Source organism: Mandrillus leucophaeus, unplaced genomic scaffold, assembly GCF_000951045.1.
Source record: "Mandrillus leucophaeus isolate KB7577 unplaced genomic scaffold, Mleu.le_1.0 Scaffold987, whole genome shotgun sequence".
NCBI lineage: Eukaryota > Metazoa > Chordata > Mammalia > Primates > Cercopithecidae > Mandrillus > Mandrillus leucophaeus.
Window position 1 is genome coordinate 730,584 of NW_012110774.1, and position 22,670 is coordinate 753,253.

At 37.5% G+C, this 22,670-nt stretch overlaps 1 protein-coding gene across 2 annotated transcripts in view; it reads right to left on the reverse strand.

Annotated features, from left to right (window-relative positions):
• Positions 1 to 2,204: 2,204 nt before the first annotated feature.
• Positions 2,205 to 22,670, reverse strand: part of SUGT1 (SGT1, suppressor of G2 allele of SKP1 (S. cerevisiae)) — a 35,685-nt gene continuing 15,219 nt past the window's right edge. The window contains exons 11-13 of one of the 2 annotated variants that reach the window (XM_011971108.1): positions 13,996 to 14,086; positions 9,837 to 10,018; positions 2,205 to 2,570 (exon numbers count right to left, since the gene is read on the reverse strand). In XM_011971108.1, coding sequence (XP_011826498.1) covers positions 2,469 to 2,570; positions 9,837 to 10,018; positions 13,996 to 14,086 — 375 coding nt within the window. In that variant the 3' untranslated portion in view covers positions 2,205 to 2,468. The remainder of the gene's footprint in view (positions 2,571 to 9,836; positions 10,019 to 13,995; positions 14,087 to 22,670) is intronic. The other variant, XM_011971107.1, reaches the window with a different exon arrangement.

The window sequence follows — 22,670 nt, forward strand, 5'->3', positions numbered from 1 at the left end:
ATAGCAGCGAATAAGGATAGAGTTAAGAGGCTCTCAATCAGAATGAAGTTTTTTGTTTTAACTTTCTGGAGGCTTACAAGCTTCCATTATCTAGAATGATTAAACAAAGCAGTACTTTAGAGTGGGATTCTTGAGCAGCAATCTAGCTTACTTTTCAAAATTCCCTTGACCTATAAATCTAATGTATTTGACAAGGTGCGTTTTATAATGCTTTCAGTCATGTGTTTTACAAACTCCCTTTAGACCAGCAAAATCCCAAATTCCACAACACTTAGCAAATCTAGCCAATAGGTAAGCATATTCTAGATAATATGTCCTTTAAAAACAACCAAAGATAGTATTGTATTTTTTTTAAAAAAGCAGCTATTTTATTTTTTTTGAGATGGAGTCACCCAGGCTGGAGTGCAGCAGCATGATCTTGGCTCACCGCACCCTCTGCCTCCCGGTTCAAGCAATTCTACAGGTGCATGCCACTACATCTGGTTAATTTTTGCATTTTTAGTAGAGACAGGGCTTCACCATGTTGGCCAGGCTGGTCTTGAATTCCTTACTTCAGGTGATCTGCCTGTCTCTGCCTCCCAAAATGCTGGGATTATAAGCATGAGCTAAAGCACCTGCTCAAAACAGCTATTTTAGTAGTGTCATTTTTAATAAAGAAAAAGTTAAGCAGCAAAAATATGCTTCTGTATTTAGAATCATGGACCTTTAATTATAACACTTAAGACTCTATGGATTATTTACAAAGGAACTAAGAAAGGCCTAAACCTGTTGAAGATTATGAAGGCAGCAATGACAGAAGATCTGCTAGAGCTAAGCATTCCTGTTTCTGGTGTAGTGCTGTACGTCCTCAACTATGCCTCTGCAGCAATAGCCTTCCTCCTCATCTTAGGATTATTGGTATTGAGAAAATTTAACACACAGAATACAAAAGTCACTATCCTATTTCCCTAAGGAGAAAACTTTAGAAATCCATCCAACCAAAAACTTAATTTTGCCTTTTCCTTCAGTGTTCAAGAACAAAAAATGTATCTAGTAGCTCTAAGTGGACAAAAGGACACATGAAAACTCTAGAATGCTTAACCAAACTATAACAGGTTTGGGCACTATCTGGTATCACCCTACTGAAACTTTCCTTAGTAACTCCCCTACACCCCACAACAAAGGACTAGAAGGAAGGAGCTGAATTCCTACTGTTTTGGAGGCTGAAATGATGACCTGTTTGCCTCCCACTCACGCTGCTCTGATGGTACAGGGGAGTGCTTTGCCATAAAAATGTTACTGACATCTAACAGAGCTGAGACCAACCTCTGGGGTATTACAGTTGAGAAAATTATGGTGAGAAAACAAAGTCAGATCTACGGGTCATCCATAGCCTATACTTTATAACAGCTTAGACTGTAAACAATTTTAATCACAGAACACTTTCCTATCCCTAAAGTGTATTTATGCTGAGTTCAGCATTCAGTCTTTACACAGTTCCTTCATGAATGTTATTTTTTCCCTGCTACATTTATAAGCTCTTTGAAGTTAATAATCATGTCTCTTACTTTTTGTATTTTCATGATATCTATATATTCTAGGCACAGAGTAAATAATAAACATATACACATTAATTTACTCACAGCAGTTACCATAAACCAATGAAACCAAAGTAATCATGGGGACGTGACAACAGAGATTTTCTAATAAAGAAGAAAAAAACACACCAAAAAAACCCACCAATGCTGTAATTTCAGGAATCCTGCTGTGATAAAAGCAGCAAGTGGAGTTGGGCTTTCCTAGAACCTTCTTTGCCCCACCTTTGCAGATTACCCTTAGTATAAACTTGCAGTGTGTTAAAACTCAGGTATCTATGTTTTATACAGAAATTTGCAAGGTAAGGACCAAAATATCTCAGTGCAATTAAAATTACAAATTCTTCCCATTAAAAGAACTAAATGGGAACTCCCTGTGATAATTTCTCAAAGTTCTCATTAAAAACTTAAGAAAAAGGTAAATAAACCAAACGTCTTCATAGAAAAATTGTATTTACAACTCCATTCAAAAGCAGTTTTTAAAAGCAAACACAATGTAACACTGAAGGTGAAAAATCTATGCTCACCCAAAGCTGCCAGATCTAATAAATTACTGACAGAATACTGCATCAAAAATAAGGCAATAACCCAAAATATACCATTAAAGATTTCTCCATCCCCACAACTAGATAGAATGAATCTATCTAGGAGCAAGTGATACGCTTTATTCAGTTTCACCATGTCTGAAATCTTTAAGGACAGAAGTGATAAAATGTTATCTTCATTCTTCATTAGACTTGAACACTTGAAGGAAAATAATTTCTAAAGCACAAAGAGGTAAAGAGGTATAATCTTTCAAAAAGATACTCAGTGTTCAAAATTCAAGAATGCAATATCAATACACAACGGGTATTAGGTGAATATACATAATACAGTGAGAGCAAATTAATTTATTTAGTACTTTTTCCATTCCATATCATCAGGAGGGTTGATTTCAACTTTCCTTTTACCTACATCAGACCAGTTGGTACTCAAAACTGTACCACCCGACTCCATCTGCAATGAAAAATTAAAATGAGATTAATTCCTGGACCATATAATCAAAATAGAATATTTTTCTAAAAATGTTCCAAGCATACAGCCCCAAATATTGGCTATTATATACAGCTCAATATAAACTCTATACAATACATATATATAACAGATTACACACAGACAAAATACATAGCTCAATATAAACTCAAAACAGTATTTTTATTTAATTTTAGGCATTCCAGAGGTTAACAAGTTAAATAAAATCTGAAAAGGAAATCCTAAAGTAGTCAGGGAGGTGCACTACATCCTTTGCTAATGAGCATAGACATATATGGGGAAAAACGACCTTCAAATGAAGGTTCAAATTAAACTACCTTCAATTATTAGCTCCCCCAAAACAGTGATTACTGTAATTTCTTTTGCTGAAGACCATAAAGACCAGTCAAAATAACCTCTTTCTATATCAGCTGAAGAGAACTTTAAGGCCTCTACTTTGTGCTCTCTTTGTGCCAAACACAAGCAAGTTTATCCAAAATTCTTTAAAAATCAAGGTACATATATGCAGGTATAGAAAGTCAGTGTCTCAGTGAAAAATTGGTCATTTATTTACCATCTACTGAATATACCACCCACTAACAACCCAAGAATATTAATATATTTAAAAAACATCTAGACGTTTCTTATTTTAACATGATAAAAATCAATGAATTTGAACCACAGCAAAGAATAGTGCAAATTATTAAAATATAAACACTTAAAAATAACCAATTGGGTTCGTGGCCAATGTATACAGTTACACATCCTACACACTGGAACCTCAATGTAACCCCATGTCCGACACGCTCTACTGAGCTCCCTTACATGGGCTTTTTTGCACAGCTGTGAGTTTTTGTGTCCTTAGTCATCTTCCAAACATGAAATGTCATCACCTCTCCATGGCTTTACTCTGACCTCTTATTTCTCTATTCCTGTAAATTCGTCTACGTAAGCCTAATTACACTTACATAACATGTGTCCCACTGCATTGTTGCAATTTAAGGTTTTGTCTTCTTATATCTGCTTTCCACCCTCGACTTCAACTAATGCTGAGAGCTCATTAAGGACAAGGAGTACATTTTACTAATATTCATATCCCAGTTCTAAACACAGTGACCTAGCACATAGTAGGCTTTAAATAAAATGACTGAATTACATTTGACAAATCTGTATAATAAACTACCCCAAGGTTGAGCGTAGTGGCTCACGTCTGTAATTCCAGCACTTTGGGAGGCTGAGGCAGGCAGATCACCTAAGGTCACGAGTTCAAGACCAGCCTGGCCAACATGGTGAAACCCCTTCTCCACTAAAACTACAAAAATTAGCTGGGCGTAGTGGCACGCGCCTGTAGTCCCAGCTACTCCAGAGGCTGAGTCATGAGAATCACTTGCATCTGGGAGGCGGAGGTTGCAGTGAGCTGAGATCGCGTCACTGCACTCCAGCCTGAGTGACACAGCGAAACTCTCTCTCAAATAAACAAACAAACAAACACAAACTACCCCAAGAGGACCTTCAGTTATAAAACTGAAAAAAAGTAGATTAGTTTACAATCTGACCATATTTGCTGATGACACTTATCGTGCTCCGCCCCCTGCCACCGCATCTCTAATAGACTGCAGGGCAATTTAGCAATTCCCTGTGATTATTTTGTATATGTTGGTCTTTTGTCCCAACTAGATAAGGAGATTACAGAGAAAGAGGTCTAGTTTCTTTCGTATTCCCACAAGGACAGAAGCCCCTGGTATAGTCCAGATCAATGTTGCTGCACAGATGGCTTATTTTATGGGTATACATAATTTGGTTATAATTGTCAAAGTTTCTATATGAAAATGATTGCAGATTCTATCTTTGATCTTTGATTTGATGTGACTTGACATCTTTGATCTGACATACTGCTACTTTTGTCTACCATACTTTCAAAAGTCAAAAGTGAGAACAACTTCTCCTGGGAAGACTGAGTAGATGTACTTTTCCTATTCTTCCAAGTAGTAAATCGACTGAACAGCCTAGACGCTACATATGAAACAAAGATAAAATGATTCTACAAGGGGCCAGGTGCAGTGGCTCACACCTATAATCCCAGTATTTTGTGAGGGCAAGGCAGGAGGACTGCTTAAGTCCAAGAGCTCAAGAACAGCCTGTTCAACACAGTGAGACCTTATCTCTATACAAAAAAAAAGAAGAAAAATAGCCAGGCGTGGTGGCACACACCTATAGTGCCAGCTACTGAGGAGGCTCAGGTGGGAGGATCACTTGAGCTCAGGAGTTCAAGGCTGCAGTGATTCATGATCGCACCTCTGTATTCCAGCTGGAACAACAGAGCAAGATCCTGTCTAGAAAAAAAAGTAAAGAAACCAAAAGGTAAAGTGAAGACAGACCTACCAAGGACCTTGGGACTCAAGAAATGACGTGGTGGCAAATTCTGGGTTTTCCTTTTGCCTCATATATCCTAGACTTGGAGCTGAAGAAGCTGGAAACACCAAGGAGGACAAACAAGAAAAAAAAAGTCCCAACAAACCCCTGCTCTCTCTTGCCAAGAGATCAGGAAAGGACGCTGCCTAGGAAAACAGAAAACTTTCAGACAACAGGCCAGGCATGGTGGCTCATGCCTGTAATCTCAGCACTTCGGGAGGTCAACATGGGAGGGGACTGCTTGAGCTCAGGAGTTCAAGACCAGCCTGGGCAATATGGGGAGACCTCGTCTCTAAAAAAATTAAAGAAAATTAACTGGGCATGGTGGTGCATATCTGTGATCCCAGCTACTCAGGAAGATTACTCGAGCCCAGGAGGTCAAGGCTGCACTGAGCCATGACCGCACCACTACACTCCACCCTGGCGACAGAGGTAGACCCTGTCTCAAAAATGAGTGAATACATAGAAATAGATAGTAGATAAATGTACATCTTAAGAACCTAAAAAAAAAGAACAAAATGCACCTAAAGCAAGCAGAATAATAATAATAATAGAAATGAATAAAATGTAGAACAAAAAATAGAGAAAAAAATGAAACAAAGAGCTAATTCTTTGGGAGAAAAAATTCAATCAAATAAGCAAATCTAGCCGATGGGTAAGCATATGCTAGATAAGGTGTCCTTTAAACCTCTAGGAGACTAAGAAAAAAGAGAAAAGACACAAATTACCATTATAAGAATGGTAAAAAAGTATCACTATAAACCCTGCAGACATCAAAAGAGTAAGCAAGGCCGGGTGCGGTGGCTCACTACTGTAATCCCAGCACTTTGGGAGGCCAAGATGGGTGGATTGCTTGAGCTCAGGAGTTACAGACCAGACTGGGCAACATGGCAAAACCCCATATCTACAAAATAAAATAAAATAAAAATACATTAGTTAGACATGGTGGCACATGCCTGTAGTCCCAGCTACTAGAGAGGCTGAGATGAGAGGATCACTTGAGCCCGGGAAGCTGAGGCTGCAGTGAGCTATGATCATACCACTACACTCTAGCCTGGGCGACAGAAAAATGCCATCTCAAAAAAGACAAAAAACAAACAAAAAGAATAAGGGACTAAATAAACACTGACAACTTGGACACAATGGATCAGTTTATCAGAAACACAAACCACAAGTCACCCATATGAAATAGACAATTTGAACAGTCCGATAAAAACTTTAGGTTAACTAAATTCATAACTTTAAATCTCCTAGTAAAGAAATCTCCAGTTTCACTGGTGAGTTCTGCCAAATACTTAAAAAAAGTTAACACCAATTATACACAATATCTTCTAAAAAATAGAAGAGGATGAAATGCTTCCTAATTCATTTTACAAAGTATTACTCTGACGCCAAACCAAAGATAGCACAAAAAGTACAGACTCATATTCCTCATGAATATAGACACAATAACCCATAACAAAACATTAGAAGATAGAATTGAGAGATACACTATATGACAAAGTAGGGCTCATGCAAGACTGTCTCAATACTTGAAAATCAATCATATTAATCATATAAAATCACATTAACAGGCTAAGGAAGAAAAATCATATAATCCTATCAACACAGAGAAAACATCTGACAAAAAGTCAATGTTAAAAGTTAACGATAAAAAAATTTCAGAAAAATAGGAATACAACAGAACTTTCATAACTTGACAAAGATCATCTACCAAAAACTTACAGTTAACATTCTACTTAATGATGAAACAATAAATACTTTTCCCTTAAAATGGGAAACAAGGGGGATGTCCACTCTCACTACTCTTACTCAACACAGTGCTGAAGTTGCAGCCAGTAAAACACAGCAAGAAAAGGAGATAAAAGGCACACAGATAGAAAAGGATGTAATAAAACTCTATTTGCAGATAAATAAAACTTCCATATTTGAAGATGACTGTCCACATTAAAAAAGTAACAATCCAAAAATATTCCTACAACTGAGTCCAGCAACGTCATAGAATACAAGACAAACATAAAATTAACTGTATGTCTAGATTCTAGTAATGAACACCAAAATTACATATACATCGCTTTATTTTAAAATTTACACAGAAAGACAAATGAGTTAGAGTATCTAAAAACAATTGTGAAAATAAAGGATAAAGTAGGAGGAATGAGTCTGCCCAATTTGACTTACACAGCTACAGTTCAAGACGGTGGGACTGACAGAGGAACATACATATAGATCACATACAGCTCAATCTAATAGAACTGGGAACTTAGAAATAGACTCACACAAATATGCTCAACTGATTTTTGAGAAAGGTGCAAAAGTGATTCAATGAGAAGAGATAGGTGCCAGAACACTTGAACATACTATCCACCCCACAAAAAGGAATCTCAAGTTAAATCTCACACTTGACATAAAAATTCAAAATGCATCACAGACTTAAATGTAATATGTAGGCCAGGTGCTGTTGCTCACACCTGTAACACTAGCACTTCAGGAGACCAAGGCCAAAGAACTGCTTGAGGCCAGAAGTTCGAGACTACCCTAAGCAACACAGAGACCCCCCCGATCTCTACAAAAAATTTTAAAAATTAGCCAAGCATGGCAGCATGGATGTGTAATCCCATCTACTTGGGAGCCTGAGGCATGGGGATCACTTGAGCCCAGGACTTTGAGGTTACAGTGAACTGTGACTGTGCCACTATACTCCAGCCTGGGTGACAGAATGAGATCCTATCTCTAAATAAAAAATAAATGTAATATGTAAAACAATATTACTTTTATTTATTTTTTAAATAGGAGAAAGTCTTTGAGATCTAGGACTAAGCAAAGAGTTAACAGACTTGAAACTAAATGCATGATCCATAAAAAGCAGTAAATTAGACTTAATCAAAATGAAATATTTTGGCTCTATGAAAGACCCTGCTAAGAAAATGAAAACTACAAACTGGGAGAAAATATTTGCAAACTACATATCTGACAAAGATTGCCAGATGTGTGATCATCAGGGATCATGGAAGGGTAGAGGTGGGGTGAGTATGGCCATAAAATAGCAACATAAGCGATCCTTGCAATCCATGAAAATGCTTTCTGTATCTCTTTTTTTTTTTTTTTTTTTTTAAAGAGATAGGGTCTCACTTTGCTGCCCGGGCTGAGTGTAGTGGCATGATCATAGCTCACTGCAAGCTTGTACTCCTGGGCTCAAACAATACTCCTGCCTCAAATGCCTGAGTAGCTGACAGGGGCACAACACCATGACAACAAGCTAGTTTTTAAATTTCTTGTAGAGACCAGATCTTACTACATTGCCCAGGCTGGTCTAGCCTCAAGGGATCCTGTGGTCTCAGACTCCCAAAGCACTGGGATTAAAGGTGTCAGCCACTGCATGCAGCCACCTTCCCTATCTTAACTGTCAATATCATGGTTGTGACATTGTACTATAGTTTTGGCAAAATGTTTCCATCAGTGGAAACTTTGTAAAAGGTAGAAAGAATCTCATTTCTTAGGATTGCATGTGAATCTACAATTATCTCAAAACTAAAAGTTTAATGAAAACTTTTTTTTTTTTTTTGAGAGGGTCTCTGTTGCCCAGGCTGTAGTTCAGTGGCACAAAAAATAACCCACTGCAACCTTGACTTCCCAGGCTCAAGAGATCCTCCCACCTCATCTTCCCAAGTAGCTGGGACCACAGGCACATGCCACCAGGCCTAGCTAATTTTTTTTTTTTTTTGGTAGAGATAAGGGTCTCTCTATGTTGCCCAGGCTGGTCTCAAGATCTTTAGCTCAAGTGATCCTCCCACCTCAGCCTCCCAAAAGTGATGGAAAAAAAAATTTTAATTAATAGTGAGGCTGGTTGAGGTGCCTCACGCCTGTAATCCCAGCACTTTGGGAGGCTGAGGTGGCTAGATTGAAGCCAGGAGTTCGAGACCAGCCTGGGCAACATGGCGCAACCCCATCTCTACAAGAAATAAAGTAGCCAGGCGTGGTGGTGTATGTCTATGGTCCCAGCTACTGCAGAGGCTGAGGTAGGAGAATCACTTGAGCCTGGCAGACAGAGGCTGCAGTGAGCCGAGATCACGCACTGCACTCAAGCCTGGGCAACAGGGCAAGACCTTGTCTCTAAATAAACAAACTGTGAAAAGCACAATCATGACCAATTACCACGTATTTCTTAAGTGTGAAATACCTGAGCCTCAACCACATTAACTAAATATTAAATTATTAAATACTAATTTTAACTTTCTACTGTAAATATGAATGTCTTAAAAGAGTCATATTTCCAGAGCTACTGGTATTAATAAAAGTCACATGATTACAACTGCAAGCTAAATAATCTATGAAGTTCTACAGTGACGAATTGTTACTAAAATCTTGAGGTCTAATTTAGGTATTTATGCTGCCCTGACAAAAAGCCTGAATTCTCTTAATCAAGAGAGTTGTTAAACCAATGAATAATGTGCACCTTCTACTTGCAAACACTATTCTGGAAAGTTTCACATCTATATTCTTCATCTCTAACATTGACACTACATACGAATCTAGAAGGGACACAACAGAAGTTCACTCAGCTACTGTGATAAATCCAAGTAAGATGACTCCATATCAATCTAACTCACTGATAAAAAATACCTACTTAGGATAAACTACTTGTTTCTCATCTCTTCCATAAGTTTTCAACTTCCTCAAAAATTACTCTTAGAGCAAAAAGAAACGTTCAGACAGACCTTATTCAAAAAGTTCTCCCAGCTATAGTACACGCAATTTGGTCTCACATTACCAATTTTCTGTTTTAAAATATGTAAAATTTGCTTCCATATATATATCTTAAAAAGTTTATATTCTTACAAAGGATTTGTTCATGGCACGTTTCACTTCATCAGAACCATCTGAATAGATCTGCTGAAATAATCTGTTTAAAGCTGCATCTCCCTCCAACTTTTCATTCTTTTCTTCTTCTTTGATCTCACCAACCAATTTATCCCAATTTCTTGTATAAGGAGATGATGATGGATATAGGTTCTTTACATCTGTGAAGTAAAAAAGGCAGAAGTAATTAATCAACATATTTCAATTATGTCAAGAATATGTAAACTTTGTGACCATGTATATGGAACATCTTAGCAAACAGTTTAGGTTACTGAATTTCATGTATGCAGTAAGTGTCTTTCCGGTATACACATCAGTAACAAAATTTACATTTCTAAAAACTGACTCAGTTACCATAATGTAAAATCTGGGGATTTCTTTTGAGTACAATAACTCAATAAAGTGTAAACTTCTGACACATTATATAAAATTAGATTAGATTAAAAGCAGATTCTTCATGCTGATAACAGGAGAAACTAGATGAAAAATATGCAGAACTTTTATGTTTTCAGAAAAGTTGCAAAGACAGTACAAACAATTTTAAAAATAAAAGTTTTTTTAAAGGATACCTATGAAATCTTTCATAACTAAGATTTTAATAAATGTTAAAAATGTGGCTTTTTCTAAAGTATTTAGTATCTTTCAGAGTATAAATAGCCTGAAAATATAAATAATCATCCATGCCACTGCATACTCTCCCCACATCAAAAATATAAGATTATTTCAATAGGCAATAACAATAAGTAATGCCTAAATGTTTAAAGTACTACACTTGATGATCTGAAGTTCAATGTCCACATGCCATACACCTAGCAAATAACAGTATTTGTAGGGCACACTGGGGTTTGTAAACAGAGACTGCTTGCAGCCAGAAACGCCACTGGCCCAGGGGCTCGGGGTACTGCCAAGATTGCTCCAAGGACCAAAGGCATCAAGATCTTGGCACACAAATAATTAGAAAATAACTAGCCAACCTAGTAGCTATAGGAGCAGCTCTGTTCACTGTCCAATAAAAATATGACAGCCTCAAATGCGAGTCACATATATAATTTTAAAATTTCTAGTAACTACATTACTAAAAAGAATCAGGTGAAATGCAGTTTAATAATATATTTTATTTAACCTGATATATATCACATATAGTATCATTTTGACATGAAACCAACAGAGGCTGGGCATGGGGGCTCACGCCTGTAATCCCAGCACTTTGGGAGGCCAAGGTAGGACGATTGCTTGAGGCCAGAAGTGTGAGACCAGCCTGGGCAACATAGCGAGAACTCATCTCTATGGAAAAAAAAAAATTAGCTGAGCATGGTGGCACATGCCTGCAGTACCAGCTACTTGGAAGGCTGGGGTGGGAGGACTGCTTGAGTCCAAGAGGTCGAGGCTATACTGAGCCATGACAGTGCCACTGCATTCCAGCCTGGCTGACAGAGCAAGACTCTCTTTTCAAAAAAAAAAAAGAAAGAAACCAAAAACAGCAAGAAGAATATATTTTACATTCTCTTCTTTTTTTCATACTAAGTCTTCAAACTGTGGCATATATTTCACATAGCAGATCTCAATGCAGACTAGTCATATTTCAAGTGCTGAACAGGTAACGTGTGGCTAGCAGCTACTTTGTTGGACAAAACAGCTGTAGTCTTCAAAAAACCCAATTCAAAATTTCCCCATCAGTATGTATTAGGATACATTAATACTAATCTAAATGTTCCTCCCAATACTGCTCTCTATATCCCTTTTGTCAAAATAGCTGAGAAACTATTTAACATCCACTGTTTTTCTACGCTTTCTCTTCACTTGTAAACCGACTTTCTCCCGCCCATTCCTCCTCAAAACAAGACAAAACCACACACACACCACCAACACATAGTTTTTTTCAGGGCCAAATATATTGTTTTGAAAATCCTATCCACCTTCCTTCTACTAGACATCCTTCTGTCTTTGTACATTTTCACTAGAAGCCAGATAAAACAAAAAAATGCATGTCATGGTAAGTTAAGAGCCCGGGAAACATGGATTTAATTAATCCTAACGCTGACTCCCAGGAAGCATGAGCACAGAGGTTTTAATCTCCATTTTACAGATAAGCAAGCTGGCTCTCAGATAGGTTAAGTGACTTGCCCTTATCTACAGTCTCCAGCTTGCAATACACAGGAATCTGACAAGCATATTAATATCTTACAAAAACAGGACAGGAAGAATATCATCTTGAATATCTAAGGTGTTGAGTTTAGAAAAAACATGTTAACTATAACACTAAAAAACCTTGATCTTTAATCTCAGAAAAACTTTTAACACCTGGAGATGGTAGAACTACTACTGAGAGATGAGTAACCTCCCTGCTCATTCACTATAATATCAAATAACTGGCCAGGCGCAGTGGCTCAAGCCTGTAATCCCAGCACTTTGGGAGGCTGAGACGGGCGGATCACGAGGTCAGGAGATGGAGACCATCCTGGCTAACACGGTGAAACCCCGTCTCTACTAAAAAAATACAAAAAACTAAGCGGGCGCCTGTAGTCCCAGCTACTCCAGAGGCTGAGGCAGCGTAAACCCGGGAGGCGGAGTTTGCAGTGAGCTGAGATCCGGCCACTGCACTCCAGCCCGGGTGACAGAGCGAGTCTCCGTCTCAAAAAAAAAAAAAAAAAATCAAATAACTACATAGATACTCATGTCGGCAAAGACTGTTTCCATTGTTAGAAAATGCAACAACAAGCAGTATGCAACGAGTAGACGAGGGGTTAACAGAGTAACCGGAACCAACTGAGAAGACCTAGATTTTAGTCCTAGACAATGAGAACTGCTGGATAATCTTGAGCTTAACTTTTCTGAGCCTGCAAAATGGGAGGAGTACTAAGGAGCTGCCTGTTATGCAGGGCTGTTAGAATCAAGAAAGATGCTACATTTAAAGTGATTATATTTTTTTAAACCTTTCAGCTACATATAAACCTCAGCCTCAAAATCTCTTGGAGTCAGTCCTAAAAGAAGCACATATATCTTTCCAATAAAGTGGGAAGCAGATGCTTAACTAAATACCTTAAATACCAACTAGATACACTTCAGTCCTTAGAAAGTATCTGTTAGTGTTAATACCCTGATTTTGAAAATTATACCATAGACTACTTAAGAGGTAATCACTGGACTAGTTAAGACCCTATCACCGGGGGAAACTGGGTGAAAGCTACATGAGAATCTCTTATTTTTGAAATTTCTAAACATCCAAAATTATTTATAAAGAAATAACTACATACACACACACACACACATACACACACACGAATGATCTGTTGAATAACTTGGTGTTTTCTAAAAGGTGCCACAAGGAATATGTGTTTTCTGTTACAGAAGAAAGCAGTCAAAATCAGAAAAAGTAGCTGAGACACGTTAGCTTGTTTCAGTCATTAAATCAGACTATTACTTCTAATAAAAAGAAATTTCCCTCCACTCATTAATGAGGCTATTGCTATAAAACATAATCTTAGGTTGTAGTTCTGAGGGTGCTGTGAATTAGTCCATTACAAAAATTCTTATCTAGTTATTGCATATACTTAAAATTGACCTCAACACAAAGTTCCGTCTGTTTCTTACAGGACTATATATACAATGAAGCCTGGTTTTCTACTCTTTTCCTAGACTTTCCTTTGGCATTTATTACCTATTTGTGTTCATCTCTAAATTAGCAATAAGAAATGGGGTAGATACCGTACCCTGTAAAGCCCTGAAAATTCCAGGAAATCAGATGACAATATCAGTAGAAGGAATAGAAAGGAGTAAGTGAGAGAGGGAGAGGGAAATACATCAGCTGAGTAAACCAACTTACAACCCAAAAAGAAACAACAGGAGGGGCCAACACACAAAAATAAACATCCTCCAACTGATGTCATAAACTTTACGTGGTAAACAATAAATCCCAACTCCCTCTGGGATTTTGCTGCCATTCATTTTCTTAGAATTTGAGACGTTAGAACTTTCAACAGAAAGGCTACTTTATATTCATTATGGAGCAACCTTATTATACTCAATGTATCTTATCTTCAGAACATAAATAATGAAAGCAAAAAGAATGTTCATTACTATTTAATTTCAGTTACACAACACAATATGAATATAAAGCTATCAAGGCCAGAAAACAAACCTGCTACGAATTGTTTTGGCGTAGGCACATCTCCTTGCCCCTCTAGCTTTTCCCATCTCACAGCCTCTGGCTTTTTCAGTTTAATTTCAATCTGGAGGAAACACCAAATAAAATCCATTACTCGATGTAAAATACACAAAACAGTAAAAAATGCAGTTTTCTTAATAGTATCTTTGACAGTTTCCTTAAATTACACAAGGTTAAATTTGAAGAACTATGAAACAATTTTGTTTCTACACTCAAAATTCACCCTTGAAAAAAACAACAAACATACTATACATAAGCTACAATCAAGAAGAGACTTGAAAGACATATGCTTTTTTTCATCCAAAGCAATCTGAGCCAGGGATGATTCTGCCACCCAGGGGACATTTAGCTATGTCTGGAGACACTGTGGGTTGTCATACTGGAGTGAGGGAAGAGGTGGTAGTGACATCTAGTGAGTAGAGACCACGGTTGCTACTAAACATCCTACTATGTACCAGGCAATCCCCCAAAACGTCAATAATGCCACTACAGAGAAATCTGATTCTAAAAGAATTACTGCATTTACATGTGCATTAACCTGTTTTACGGTGGAGAAACTTATTTCACTGTATAAACATAATACAACTAACGCTAACATTCTGGCAATCATTCATTCAACAAATAATTACTAAGCACCTGCTATGAGACAGTATAGTCTTCAAGGCTGTGGGAGATTTTTGTTTTATTTTTAGAGACAGGGTCTTGCTCTGTCTCCTAGACTGGAGTGTAGTAGGACGATCACAGCTCACTCTAGCCTTGAACTCCTGGGCTCAAGTGATCTTCCAGCCTCAGCTTCCCAAGTAGCTGGGACTACAGACAACTGCCACCACTCCTGGCTAATGTTTTTAAATTTTTTTGTAGAGACAGAGTCTCACTAGATTGCCCAGGTTGGTCTCAGACTCCTGGCCTGAAGCCATCCTCCCACCTCAGCTTCCCAAAGTGCTAGGATTACAGGCATAAGCCACCGTGCCCGGCTGGATTTTTAAAATACTAAACACACATCCTCGACCATTTCGAAGTATGTGAGATACTTTAAGAAAGTTACTAAAGTTGTAAATAAGTAAATGTTCTAAAAGCTCAGGAGAAGCACACCTGACTGTGAAGAGGAAAGGCTTTATATGCCTTGAAGGGCTTTGAAGGGTAGAAGCGTTTGCAAGAGTGAAGGCGTAGGTCTGCAGAGGCACAGGGAATGGCCTAACTGGAGCACGGGTAGAAAGGACACTGCATCGGGGAGCACTGTGAAGACTAAGTTCACTTATTTACCGAAAAGACTAAGTTAACTTATTAAAATGAAAAGTTGGCCAGGTGCAGTGGCTGACGCCAGTAATCCCAGCACTTTGGGAGGCTGAGGCTGGTGGATCACGATGTCAGGAGATCGAGACCATCCTGGCTAACATGGTGAAACCCCATCTCTACTAAAAGTACAAAAAATTAGCCGGGCGTGGTGGCAGGTGCCTGTAATCCCAGCTACTCAGGAGGCTGAGACAGGAGAATGGCGTGAACCCAGGAGGCGGAGCTTGCAGTGAGCCGAGATCACGTCACTGCACTCCAGCCTGGGCGACAGAGCCAGACTGTCTCAAAAAAAATAATAATAAAAATACAATGAAAAGTTAATAGTATCCTAATGGTATCTCTTACTCTAATTAAGGCTAGCCCCCAGAGTCTATCTTTACCCCTAACACACACAATCACATAGCATTTTATCTACCTTTTGTTTTCTTTATTCAAATAATGCTCCCACCTCTATTTTAACAGGCTAAAATCAGCATTTTTAGTACAAATATTAAAGCAAGGACTACAATAAACATTATATGAAACACTTTAAATGAGCAATTGAATTAGAATTTTATATTCTCATGTTATTTTCCTATGAAAAGGATCACAACTTTTGTAAGCAGAATTAAAAAATCAAAAGGCAGACTTAAAAAGAGAAGCCTATTCACCCTTTGGTGGTTCTATCTTTTATCAGATGACTCATTTAAACTAGCAATTCCTGGTAATATTCATACCAAACGCATTCAGCAAAAGGACCTTCAAAATTTGCACCTTAAAATACCTTAACAAGTGCTAACATAGGGAAAACTGCCAGTATTTTTAATCAGAGATAAAATGATGGTATATGTATGTGGCGTATGTGGTCTCAAGTGTTTATTTTTATTTTCTTTAGGAGCAAAGAAATGTAATAAACAACTGTTTTCGTAATAGGAGAAAAATATGAAACAAATGTCACTGGGATAAGAGCTAAGAGTAGTAATCCCGAACGTTAGGAGGCCGAGGCAGGCAGATCACCTGAGGGCAGGAGTTCAAGACCAGCCTGGCCAAAATGGCAAAACCCTGTCTCTACCAAAAATACAAAAAGTAGCCAGGCGTGGTGGCAAATGCCTGTAGTCCCAGCTACTCAGGAGGCAGAGACAGAATTGCTTGAATCTGGGAGGTGGAGGCTGCAGAGAGTCAAGATTGTGCCGCTGCACTTCAGCCTGGGCAACAGAGCAAGACTCTGTCAAAAAAAAAAAAAAAAAAGTATAGTATCTTTGGTGTAATTTACTTGTTTAAACTCTACATACATAAAAACATATTTCATAAGAATTTCTAGAACTCCCTAAAGTGAACTACAATTAATTTTTTATAAAGTAATATACCACCAATATTTTCTGTACTCCGGTTACTTTGTCAATGCTATGGTATTTATTAAGAGGGAACACAAATCAAATAGATGGCAATGACACAGCAACAGTTACTGAAAAGAACTATTAATATTATCTGAAATTAAAATTGCATCTTCTTTAATTTTCAGCTCATCTAAAAAATGAGGGTCTGGAAAATACTGTGTACATCACCACATTAAACTTGGCCACAGGCCACCCTATATTCACACTTCATGTTCCTGTAACTATGAACATACTGTCTATAAAAAGTTCCTGTTTCACCTGAGGAGCAGCACAGAGTAGCATTCGCATCTACTGAAAACCACTATAACCTGAATAACTGTGCAGTATGAAGAGGACTTTATAAAGCCAAAGGCAAAGCTCTTAGTAACAACCTGCTTCAGCTGAGACAAGCTGACCTCAACTTGAAATTACACTTAATACATTCATTAAAATAGCTGCATGTAATAAACCACTTAAAGTAGCTTTTTAAAAAAGGTAAAAGGGGCCAGGTGTGTTGGCTCACACCTGTAATCCTGGCACTTTGGGAGGCTGAAGTGGGAGGATCACTTGAGCCCAAGAGGTTGAGGCCACAGTGGGCCATGATCACTCCACTGCACTCCAGCATGGTCAACAGAGTGAAACCCTATCTCCCTCAACAAAAAAAAAAGTAAAAGAAGGAAGGGACTATTTCCTATGAAATCCTTTTTACCCTTAATTCACTTGCAATGTTCGTACATGCTTTTAAAAATGAAGTTTTAAGTCTTGATGATTCTGGCACATAGGTCTAGAATTAGCACCAGTCCAATTTCAGAGATTTTTACTGCAACCATTAACAAACCATTCTATTTTCATTTAAGTCAAAAATACTTTAAAAGTAACTTAAAACTTTGGTAGTTTGCTTGAATGTTGTTCTCATATGTACAGGGAAGGCTCTCAAGGTGCTAATATCCCAAAAGAGTATTCAGAGTTTACACATAAGAATCCTTTCTGTGCTGGATCATTAGTTCTCAACAGTATATGTATTACCATCCACTTCTAAAGTCTCCTCTGCATAGCAGAGTTTAATTCTTTCCAATGAAAGAAATTTCAGATTTAAAGAGATGTCATTACGCTTAAGCAGTCATGATATCCTGACACCACCATCTTAAGTGGTAAGTCAGATCCCACCTACCACTACAGACTGACATGAAGGGATCTTTCCCAGAGACTAAAGAGCTGGGCCAATTTATTGCCAAACTTTTGAGACCCATACACTTCAAGACTGTACTCATTAAATAATTGTTCCTCTAATCTTCAGAATACAGTCTTCCCAACATACTCTTACTGAGCTGTTTGCACGTTTAATTGCTACATCAAATTCCTTTGTCTGAGAAGAGCTCAGTCTTTGAACCCAGACTAATACATCTACCTTGATTTTACACTAAAATATTTCTATTATCATTTCTTAAATGCGAAAAAATGGCAATGAATGGAGAAGACTGAAAGATCTTCTCCAAACTTCTAATAGCTCATTTCAAATATTTGCTGAGTAACGACTCTGTGCCAGAAACAGTGCTGGTACATAAGGACACAGCCTCTGTTCTTAAATCAATCAATCAGGAGAGACATTCCCATAAACAAAAAGATTCCAGTATGTGTCAGGTGTAGTGACTGACCTATGTATAAGGAAATATCGAGTTATCTGAAAGGAAACATGCTAGAATTTCATCTGAGTGGTGAGTCTGAGTGATTACTTCCTAAACTCCTTTATCTTTTCCAGATTTTCTATGATATGCATTTGCTGAGTTTACAGCCTGAATAAAAATCGAAATAACTAAAATAAAACAGTAAGAAAGGTACTAGTAACATTTATTGAGCTCTTATTACATATCCTGTGTGCTACATGCTTCACATATATCATCTTACTTAATGGAATCACCCTACAAAAAAAAGATTGTTATCCATATTTTAGAGATGAAGGAGCCAAGATATGAAATAATTTGCTGTAAGTGCCTTTTTCAGCTAGGATTTTTACTTATTTCCTCAGAAACAAGCAGGGGTTGAGAATAAGACAAAAACAATCAGTTGTATAATTAGAAGAGTCACAAATAGGTGCCACTAGTTGGATGTATGATCACAAGCAAGCAACTCAATCTCAGGGAGCCTCAGTTTCTCCTATAAAATGAGAACAGTAGGCCCTGACTCATTTAGGGTTCTCAAGAAGATTAAATGACATTGTGTATGAAAAGACTAAAGAACCGTGTCTGGCAAATATTATCAATATCCTGATCAGTATAATCGGTTAAAAAACCTGGGCAAATTATTGAACATCTCTGGGTTAAGTTTCTCTACCTGTAAACTGGGGATAAAAATACCTACACCATGCAGTAACTATGAGAACTACATGAGATAATACACAATACAGTGCCTGACGTGATAAAACAGTCAAAACACCTATTCTAATTCTCCACAGGTCAAACAAAATGGGACTGACTAAATAAGCTACAGTATATGCATATGCCGAAATGCTTTGCTGTTGAATATGTAAGGATGTGATAAAAATATCAACAAAGTGTAGCTGTTTGAAAATTATGTAAATTCTTCTTTTAAAAATGTATGAATATACATTATAAAATATACGAAAAGAATACATTCCAAGATCTACAATTGGTGATCTTTTTAAACTAATTCAGTTAAAAAAAAAATCAAATCTCACTATTATCACCACCACTGTATTAAAAAAGCAAAACAAAACAATAATTTTTAAAACTCCCATATTTATGTATTCAGACCAGCAGAAGCATCACGCCCAAATACCCCATTCCATTACATTATTACCAGGACTTTTCTTTAACATACATACATTCTTCTATGAACATTAAGAAATAGGATTCACTCTAAAACTTCTCAAATTTTAGTGGGAGAAGAAAAAGGAGGCTATTTTATTTCTAAGATACACATTTTTATTTCTCACAATTCCAGGCCTTCATATTTTATATTGTATACATTACTGTGACTAAAAATAAGAACACAAGAACATTTTCACAAGGACAAATTCACCCCAAAAGACTGAGAATTCTAATTCTTTCTTTTCTTTTGGAGACAGACTCTCATTCTGTCACCCAGGCTGGAGGGCAGTGGCACGGCATGATCTCGGCTCACTGCAACCTCCATCTCCCAGACTCAAGTGACTCTCCTGCCTCTGTCTCCCGAGTAGTTGGGACTACAGGCACCTGCCACCACGCCCAGCTCATTTTTTGTATTTTTAGTAGAGACAGGGTTTCACCATGTTCACCAGGCTGTTCTCGAACTCCTGACCTCAAATGATCCACCCGCCTTGGCCTACCAAAGTGTTGGTATCACAGGCATGATCCACCTTGCCCAACTTGCAAATCCTAAATCTTAAAGGGAAGGAAAATTAATTTTTAAAATGCATGTTTCACAATATGGGTGCCACTAAAGTCACAATTCTAAGATTGTGACCAGAGAATATTGTCATGAAATCAACAAGATGAAATGAAAGACATATAGTTTCTTAATTTCTAAAAAATTAATAGGCTGACATTAAAGCTGATATTCAGTAAAAAGTAGCAATAACTATCAGAGATACTGAAAAAATATGAATCCTGGCTTGGAAAAACATATTGGATACTACATTGTAAAATAGTTGAGAAATGCTATTTCATTAATTTCAGAGTTTTACCTCTTACTACTTTCATCACTAATTACGTATCACTCAAATTAGTAATATTTAACCACCACTGGTTATACATGGATATGCAACATTCAATCTTGAAGGTGGGAAAGAAAAGAGAATTCCCAAAAGCAAAGAAATCGCCCTTTTAAGCTGCAAATTTTACAGAATCTCTACTATTAAGCAGATTCTCCTCTGCAAAATGCATCCTTTCTCAATTCACAAAGGTCCAAGACATTAGAACAATCAAGATATCTGAACACATGAAAAGCAAATTATTTTAGTACTGCTGTCTCTTAAGTGTCCACGAAGTAAGCCTCAGTAACCCAGAGATTTTACTTTCAATATTTTAATATTATCTTCCTCTACTGTATGAAAAAGGAAATTCAAAGATTTTATCAATTATTTCCCCAAGACATAATTAAGAAAACTTCTTTCAATTTGCTTCCCCCCAAATAGCTTAAGAGTAATCTAACAAGATTATGTGTGTACACACACACACACATATATGATATATAAAATGTGGAGATTCCAGGGTCAGGACAAGAAAAATAACAATTCTTTAGAACATATCCTTAGAATCTAAGTTCTCCAATTCAAAACTTAAAAAACCTAAGCAAAGATGCACTAGTTTGGTTGGCAATCAGAAGTGTATCTATGTCTCCTGGGTCAGGCCAGACAATTTACTTAACCAGGTAAACTTGGGGAAAGTATTTAAAGTCCATTAACCTCAGATTTTTTTTTCCACCTACAAAACTAAGAATAAAAATACTCTGCCAATGTCATGGGACTAAAACCAAAATCCAATTTTAATTCATTCACTGAACTAAGCACCCACTGTACAATGTACGTGGTGAGGGCTGCCAAGTTTGACAAATAAAAATACAGCATGAAACATATTTACATAAAATATTCATTGTTTATCTGAAATACAAACTTAAGTGAGCATCTTGTACTTTATCTGGGGATCCTAACTGGGGCACATACAAAGATACAAATAAAACATGCTTCTTATCCTCAAGGACTTGCATAGAAATGAGGGACATGAAATGTATACATAAACTACTATACAAGAAGGAAAAGCAGTCACTTAGTATTTAAAGAGGAAAGGGGCAGAAGAGGCAAACTGAGAACATAGTAGTATGGTTGAAGAATGGTTAAAATTAACAAATCCAAGACTCAAAAGAGAAAAAAGAGGTAAGAATGCTTAATTATCCTCGACTCTTGCCACACATCTGTGTATTTACCACACATGATATTCTTCCACCATAGGAGGTGGCTCAGTAATATAAGTTCTTAACTCATTTATCATTTATTCACACTCGATTTAAATAACTCCAAATGGACATGCATTAACTCTTTTTTTTTTTTTTTTTGAGACAGAGTCTCTCTCACTGTTGCCCAGGCTGGAGTTCAGTGGTGTGATTTTGGCTCACTTGCATTAGCAATCTCGATAGACATATCAAAAAAAGTCAAATTCATAATTTTCTGAACTATATCCCTCTCAAATCTACCTATTTTGTGCTTGATTACTCAAAATAATTATTTTATTAAACAAATTCTATACTATGTGGATAGGACCAGTGACAGACCAAAATCCTGGTAAGATTTCGTCCCTTTCCTCAATTTCTACTGTCCCAAGCAGCTATTTCAAAAATCTGCCTCATAATTAACCAGCTTTGTTCTTGACAATCTTCAAATAAATAGGCAGATCCTTTTTAACTAGATGCAAAAACTACTTCACTTTGCACTTCCTTCTCCAACACTCTGCAGCTGTCTCCTTTCTGCAAGCCCAACTATCATTCTTCACGACACAGGCCAACTCCGATCCTGTTCCACAACAGGAAGCTTCACACGTCCTTAGAGCTTCAACCTAATAAATAGTAGCACAGTATGCTGCAGGACTTGTGCATAAAAAAGTAGTAGGCCAGGTGCGGTGGCTCACATCTGTAATCCCAGCAGTTCGGGAGGCCAAGGTGGGCGGATCACGAGGTCAGGAGATCAAGACCATCCTGGCCAACATAGTGAAATCCCGTCTCTACTAAAAATACAAAAATCAGCTGAGTGTGGCAGTACGTGACTATAATCCCAGCTACTCAGGAGGCTGAGGCAGGAGAATCACTTGAACCCGATTCAAGGAGGCGGAGGTTGCAGTGAGCCGAGATCACACCACTGTACTCCAGCCTGGTGACACAGCTAGACTCCATCTCAAAAAAAAAAAAAAAAAAAAAAAAAAAAAAAAAAAAAAAAAAAAAAGACAAGGTCAGGACCTGGAGACCAGCCTGGCCAACATGGTGAAACCCCATCTCTACTAAAAATACAAAAAT